This window comes from Hermetia illucens, chromosome 4 (genome assembly GCF_905115235.1).
Source record: "Hermetia illucens chromosome 4, iHerIll2.2.curated.20191125, whole genome shotgun sequence".
Taxonomy (NCBI): Eukaryota; Metazoa; Arthropoda; class Insecta; order Diptera; family Stratiomyidae; genus Hermetia; species Hermetia illucens.
This window is the reverse complement of record NC_051852.1, coordinates 12,221,574-12,229,179: the sequence shown is the minus strand read 5'-3', so window position 1 is coordinate 12,229,179 and position 7,606 is coordinate 12,221,574. Positions and strand designations below refer to the sequence as shown.

The window sequence follows — 7,606 nt, the reverse complement described above, 5'->3', positions numbered from 1 at the left end:
ATGTGATATTTCTAAACAAAATTTTGAAGGGATGTTAATTTTAATATTGTGTGGATCCAGGAAAGGATACAGGAAAGACCAATTGGAATTATGGAGATAATTGGATGGCTATGCGATGATTGTCTGTTAGTCATTCGCGAATTATTTGGGAATGATATGAAATTTCTGGGGGTGTTAAAACTGTGAGAAGCAACGTATGCCATGAATCGCATTTTGTTTCCCATCCATAGGAAAGAGGGTGTTAAATAGTTCAGCGCCAAAAGACTGGAAGCTGTTAATGACAGTATCAGCTGAAGGGGGTCAAGTGGTGTACTGCAGGATAGACTGATGCGGAATATAGTTTCCTGCGGCCAAACTATTTCTCTCTCAGTGTGAACTGTCTCTCTTCTAGAGTCCTCCAGGGGGTTAAGCCTCTCGTCTATCAAGACTGTTAGTGAGTGGTGATAGCTATACCCTGTACGAGGGGACCCTTCTAGTAACAAAACCCTACGGATCTAGACCAAGAAGTCGAAAAGCACCTCCCAACATCTAAGCTGTCATACGCACCTTGCCCATTGGATAGTTTGCAGTCGGGGAAAACTGACTGTATTCGAATGGAGCCAGTGAGTGAGTTTGACCTTACTGTGCTACGTAGGGCTCTGTCACGACGGAATTCTTCCTCCCTCGTGGGAATCAAATGAGTACACCTATTGAAACAAAGAAAAATACAACGAAACAAACGGGACTCCATACCGCACATAAACTGGCCAGCCAGGCGAAGGCACATCTCCGAAATACTGAGAGGAAGGCAGTTATACCCAAAAAGGGAGAAGTTGGGACGTCAAGCAATGAATCTAATGTCAAAATTAGTACACTGCAAGGACAACAACCAACAGTCTCTGTTGTTCAAAAAGCAGAGGGCAGAGGTGAGGCCACTCCTGATGGGTTGCCTCTGCCCTGGATGAGGCCGCTAGTCATGCAGCGTAAGAGCGACTGGTTTGAAGCTGCTAGGTCACCAAAGCTATTCCCTCCCCAATCATCTTCGTAAAGCTTATTCCCTCCTTGGAACCGTGGCGAAGAGCCGATGGAGCCTGCTGTTGATTTCAAGACTGCAGATTAATTAGCATTGGTTGCTACGATTGAGGTGACTGAGCCTGCGACAACTGAGAAGTTTGACCCTGCCAGAATAGTCCATTTCCCAGCTCGAGATAAAAATTCATAACAAACCTGCATGCCTAGATGCTGCTACCAAGCGGATAGCTCTGAAAAGGCTATGTAAGTCAATAACACCGTTTTCTGGGCCTGGTGGTTAGCTAATCTTGCGGACTGATGAATTCGCTGGGAATGCAGCGCGATTAGTAGAAAGCCATTTTAGTCGGAGAGGTCTGCAGATCCTGCCTGAAGCTTATGGGTGACTCTAGAAAGACTACTGGACGCGTTTCGAGCCATGAGTCTCGGACGTTCACCATAAGACAACGTTAAAAGTGTGGTGGATCCGTTCCATCCCTACTATTGGTTTGGGATCTCCAAGGCATTGCGTTGATGAGGTTCGCCCCGACGAGGTGGTTCAACTTAACGCGGAAGTCAATCTTAAATTGGCGAAGAGGTGCACGGAAAATGGAGACCAATTCATCGAATATGGCTTGGGAGTCTCCGTATTCAGGACCGGAACCATTTGCAATCGATGATGGTGGGATAGCTCTCCTTGTCCTGATAGGGTCCGAGAGGATGTGTGGGAACCAAAGAGCAAGCGTTTTGGTTTTGTTGTGACGGTGTATCTTGGAGAGTTGACACGACAGTAGTAGTGCCGGCAGAACCTAAGTGCTACATGTTTGACTGTGACCAAGCAGATGGAGTGGGCCAGTTGGTGTGCAGCACTCCGAATTTCCGTGACCATTGCATGGTATTAGGCCAGCGATTCACTGCATCATTCCGGCCCACGGCGATTACGACGAAGTAGTCTCCCCGTAGCAGACGAGCTGACTCACCGTTTCCTTCGTACCGCCGAATTTATCTTTCTTGTTGCGAATTTCTTGTATTCTCAGCTGGAGCCAACGAAACCTGAAGCAAGTTACTCGTCAATCGTCTGTGTCTCGCTCGGGAGCTCAAAGGGGTGGGCATGGAAACTGTCTCCACGTGAGAAAGAGTGTCTGCCATTTAGTCACCACGTGTGTATTCGAAGCGTTGTGTGTTAAACTGGCTTATGAAATCAAGCTGCTTGTCCTCATGAAGTGAATTCTTGGCGCTGCGTCAATGGGCAATGGTCAGTTAGATGACAATTTGGCCTCGATGTAATATGGGTTGAAAAATACTAAGCAGAGGTGAAAATGGCGAGAAGCTTGCAGTCATTGGTGGAGTAACGACGCTTAGGTTCCGACAGATTCCTGAGGAAAAAAATCCTTGTGCCTTCCACTTGTTGTTGATATAAAGTCACACCGATGGCCATATTGGAAGCTTTGGTTCGCAAAGCTATTGGTTAGGAAGATGAGGGAAAGGCTGTGGTGACGAAACTAAAAACGGTGTCAGCCTCGGTTATACAGAAGATTTTCGACTTTTCGGTTTTTCAGGACTTGAATACCTCCAGTAGTAGGGCCTTGACCTTGGTTGAGCATATTCAATCCACTGACGATTATAATTAACGGCGCGTTTTAACTGCGAAGCGTCCGTAGGCTACAAGTTCGAGATTGCCTGGATTTTGGACTTTGGTTCATGAGAACTCCTCTTATTGATCTGTAGGCTGCGAATATGACTTCTAACTGACTGATTCGGCATGTGTCCCAGTTGATCTGGAGCTCTTGCAAGCTTCTCGAGTTGAAATTGATGTTGGTTGTGATTCAGACGGTCTTCAGAAGAGAAGAGGTTGTTCCCTTGGTTGCTGCGGACGAAGTTCAGCGTCCTAAGTAGTTGGTTTTGAACCTACTCCACTGTTTGCGGTATATTCTTCACCCCGTTGCTTTCGTTCTCAGGATGGACCTGGATTCAAGCTGCTCGGATCAGGTAGAATTTAGCTTTCGATAAAATTCACAAAATACTTGGGGACATCTATGTCAGCCAACGCTTCTTTAATTTTTTTCCAGTTGAACGCGTTTGAATGTGGGTAAAGGTGTTTAGATCTTGGTAGTCACTAACAAGGGAGCACTTGCCGCCAGTTTTGGCTACTAGGTGCAGAGGGCATTTGCTCATGGAAAGTTGAATGGTAGCAGGTTCCAACAGGTGGTTGAACTTCTGCTTCATTGGGGTGAGACGGCCACAGGAATTGATGACTGCTGTAGTGATCTCGCAAATCTGATAATATTGGCAATTCTACTGGCATTGGTTTACCTATATTTGTCACCCAAAAAGCTGTGAACATGTGGGGTCAGGCTGAGCATACGAGTTGTGGAAAAGTTGGGCGAATCGTGTCGGAGCCGGGGTTTACCAGCAAATAAGTTGCACAGACACACGGAGAGTGCTTTCCGCGGAAGTGCCAGCGTTGGTTACCGGGGACAATGCCATCGGTTTTGGCTTTCCGATCAGTCGTTGTTGATGACCTGAGTTGGGAAAGAGCGGGGCTGTTTGCAGTGTCGAACCAGGGTACCGAATTTGTCATGGTACGAACAATAACCTACAGAGCGGTTACGTTCATAGTTATTGTTCCGCGAGGGCGAGTGGTCTGTTTGCGTGCTGGTTCTGGCAGATTTTTGTAGAGCCAGGTTGCTCGAGCGAGCTCTAAAGTGGTCTGATCTTGCGACGTCCTTGGCGAGGTGAACATTTTGGGGGTTTAATGGGTCTTCTTCGGACACGGGTTGACTATCACGACGGTGCTAGTTGTGGAGGCCAGGCTAATCGATAACAGATAAACTCTGGTGATTCTCCGTGGAAAGAGCCATTTCGGATGGATCCCATTGCAGACTCGGGTCTGATCGTTCTGTCCTCCTGAGTACTTGTGGACGGTTGGTCTTAGCGAGGTGTAAGTTGTTAATTGTGGTGTGCGCTGTTTGGTGGGAGGCGTTTAGGATAGGAGGGTCCATGTTATGTGCTTTTTTGATCACGAGGCAAGCTCTTCCACCTTCTTGGTTTTGGAAAGTGGTACAAATTTAATAAGCGGAATTTTTTTCTTGCATGAAATATTTAAACCTGAGATGAAAATGATCAAGCCAAGTCTCTTGCAGCATCTTAAATATTCTGCTCAAGCTGTGGATCATTACACAATTCGGAGCATATTAAATCATAGATTATCGTTCACAATCTTAGTCTTACGTTTTAATAGGTTAAGACAAGAGAGTTTCGTGAAGTTAGCTAAGATCGAAACTTCCAAACAAATATGCATTGCTCGGATATGTTGATTGATTTATTTTCATTTTTTTTTTAAAGGACGTTTCCCTTACCTTCAAATTCTGACAGTTTAACTCAGTCCCATAAAATTCCTGCTTTTACAAGCGTTGCAGAGAATGACTTCTTTGAAATTCCTCCATTCAGGACATCTACTTGACATATAAGAGTTCTTCAGTCAGTTCAGAAATTATCGATCAAAAAAGTTAATTGGAATTATAGTATTAAGTTAAGTGAGCTATTGACCTCACAATGTTGAAAGGAGTTTATTTGTTGTCCTTTTTGTTGAACGTTCACTTCTCAGAATCAATGGGTCGAGCCCCTTACTATGCAAGTGGGGTAACACAGGATGCGACTCTTTATAAAAATTTCATTGTAAGTTTTAAAGATGGAATATGTCCAAAAGATGAATACATTTTCTGGTTGTTTAAGGTATCAGTGAGAGATGCAGATGATCCTAGACAGAGGCTATGCTTGGGGACAATTATTAACAGGAAACTGATATTGACTGCAGCTCATTGTGTTGTAGATAAACAAGGGTAAGCCGAGTCTATCTCTCAGATACATATAACAATCTTTTTTCTAAATTCCTAGCAATAAACTGAAAGTTCAAATCGTGGCTGGAACATTCATCGAAAATTTCGAGTCCGATCCTAAAGCTGTCATTCGAAATGTATCTAGTATCTACGTCCATCCGAATTATGAGCATAAAGCTGCGGCTAACGATTTAGCTGTTTTAGAGTTGAATAACACCCTGGAATACTATAATACGAATATCACCTCAGCAGCGATTTCTGATCAAATTCCAGACTATCCAGAATGCTATGTTTTCGGTTGGGGCTGCAATACCAACACAACAGTAAGTATATCTGCTTTCGATAGAAGTTTCCAAATATATCTTAATGGAACTGCTCCACAGCATTTATTCGAGAAGCTTCAGATGAAAATTATGTTCATATATGACCGCACTAAATGCCAAAGAAGATACGGTGCTAACTTTTATGCGAATGAACTCTGCGCAGGTTCGTTATCAAGTTTTTGCATGATCAAGGAATTCAAGCCAAAGAGATACGATACTGTTGAAAGGACCTCAAGCCTTATATTAGGTTGGGAAAAAGTAATGTTGTATTTTGTCAATAGATAACGACACTTAAACATATCTTGTGTTGTACTTATCGCATCGGGTCATACTATACGGCGAATTGAAGACGGCAATCCGGGCTACAGGTGTCTATTTGACAGTTTTATGATCGTACGTTTCAGTCTCAAGTTATAGCGCACCAAGAAGAAATTCGTCATATTTTACATTTTTATTTCCTGAGAGGTAGAAATGCAACGAAGGCGGCCAAAAAAATTTGTGAAGTTTATGGGTCCGATACTGTAACGATTCGCATAGCACAGCGTTGGTTCGATCGATTTCGTTCTGGTGTAGTGGATGTCGAAGATACACCCCGTACTGGTGGGCCAATCGCGGTAGAAACCGATAAAATCGTCGAAATCATCCAAGTAGGCCGGCATGTGAGCATTCGCTCGATTGGCCAAGAACTGGGTAAGGACCATAAAACCGTTTGGAATCATTTGCAGAAGATTAGATTCCAAAAAAAGCTGGATGTTTGGGTGCCACACGAGTTGACGAAAAAAAATCTCTTGGACCGAATCAACGCCTGCAATGTACTGCAGTAACGGAACGAATTCGACCTATTTTTGAAGCTGATAGTGACTGATGATGAAAAGGGGATCATGTACGAAAATCTCAAGCGAAATAGATCGTGGTCGAAGCGCTCCGAGCCGGCCCAAACCATCGCCAAGCTCGGATTGACGGTCAGGAAGGTTTTGCAGTGTTTGGTGGGATTGGAAGGGAGTCATCGACTATGAGCTGCTCAACTATGGCCAGACCCTCAATTCGGTCCTCTACTGTGAGCAACTCGACCGGTTGAAACAGGCGATTGACCAGAAGCGGCCAGGATTGGTCAATAGGGAGGATGTTCTGTTCCACCTGGACAACTCTCGGCCTCACACATCTTTGATGACCCGCCAGAAGCTACGGGAGCTCGGATGGGATGTCCTATCGCATCCACCGCATAGTCCGGACCTGGCACCAAGTGATTACCCTCTCTTCCGGTCCATGCAAAACGCTCTTGGTGCTACTAAGTTCGCCTCAAAAGAGGCTTGCGAAAACTGGCTGCCTGAGTTTTTTGCAAATAAGGAGGGGGGGTTTTATAAGAGGGGGATAATGGAGTTGCCTTCTAAATGGCAAGTTTGCGAACAAAACGGTGCATATTTGACTTAAATCGGATAATTCTAAGTATGTTAAATTAAGCGTTACGCTTCGATCGCAAATGCGACATTACTTTTCCCCCAACCCAATATAATGTCAGATCCTTAAAATTTTGAGATAATTTCGAGAACTCTACTTTAATTTTTAGATAATTCTGGAACAGTTTTCTGTGCTAACGACACTGGTGGACCATTGATCTGCAAGAATAAATTAGTGGCTGTTGTGTCGTATCTTTCGGATCAAGAAGTTTATCCGAATCTATTTATGTTGGTTTCTCGACATATTGGATTCATACATAATCCAGTTGGAATGATGCAGTTTTACTCAACAGCGTCCAAGATAAAAGTAAAAATTTCGGAAATTCTTTTTAAGTATGACGTAATTGAATTTTCCACTGCTTTCATTTTAATGCTTTTATATTTATTTTGTTTCTAAATTGTGGAAGTTGCAACCCTCTGAAAAATATTATATGATCTAAGAACTATATTTTATAGAAATAAATTAAAAGTATTATTTTTACGACGCCAAGTTTGTATGATCTGAACCCCAAATCTCATGATCACACTAGCCTGGCTTCAAGGTTTCCGAAAAGGGCACCAACTCAGCTGGTCTACAGTTGGTTTCTAATTGCATTTTCAACTCCTTTCTCACAGGGGATTGGAAGTTTATGGAAGGGGAAAAAGTGGTCCTCCCTCCTCAACCCAAAAAAAAAAAAAAATTCTTGTTGATCACCCCGCGCCCTCTTAAAAACTTATAGCGTCTGTACGTGGGATAGTTTGAATAATCATCGCGTTATGACACTTCACAAATATCAACACGGAAAATTTTCATGGGGCAACCTCATCACCAGAAGACATCTCCTCTCTTATGGGTGTAGGTGGAAATCGTAAAAAGACGCTGCTTTGCCAGTTTGCACTCTCACCCAGGAAAGCTAACCCACTTCTCCGCCCATATTCCAGCTGGACCACCGTGAAGCATTACTTCGCGAGGAAGGCTCCGATTTGTACCAGCACGGCTAAGTCACGCGTCCGTTTCAGT

General features: G+C 43.8%; 1 protein-coding gene across 1 annotated transcript; it reads left to right on the top strand.

Moving 5' to 3' along the window:
* The first annotated feature begins 4,332 nt into the window (after positions 1-4,332).
* Positions 4,333-7,090, top strand: LOC119655262 (trypsin-like). Its single transcript, XM_038061058.1, has 5 exons — positions 4,333-4,665; positions 4,723-4,829; positions 4,885-5,149; positions 5,210-5,312; positions 6,717-7,090. Exons 1-5 carry the CDS (start codon positions 4,543-4,545, stop codon positions 7,001-7,003), a joined length of 885 nt encoding a protein of 294 aa, XP_037916986.1. The 5' UTR covers positions 4,333-4,542; the 3' UTR covers positions 7,004-7,090.
* Positions 7,091-7,606: the final 516 nt, after the last annotated feature.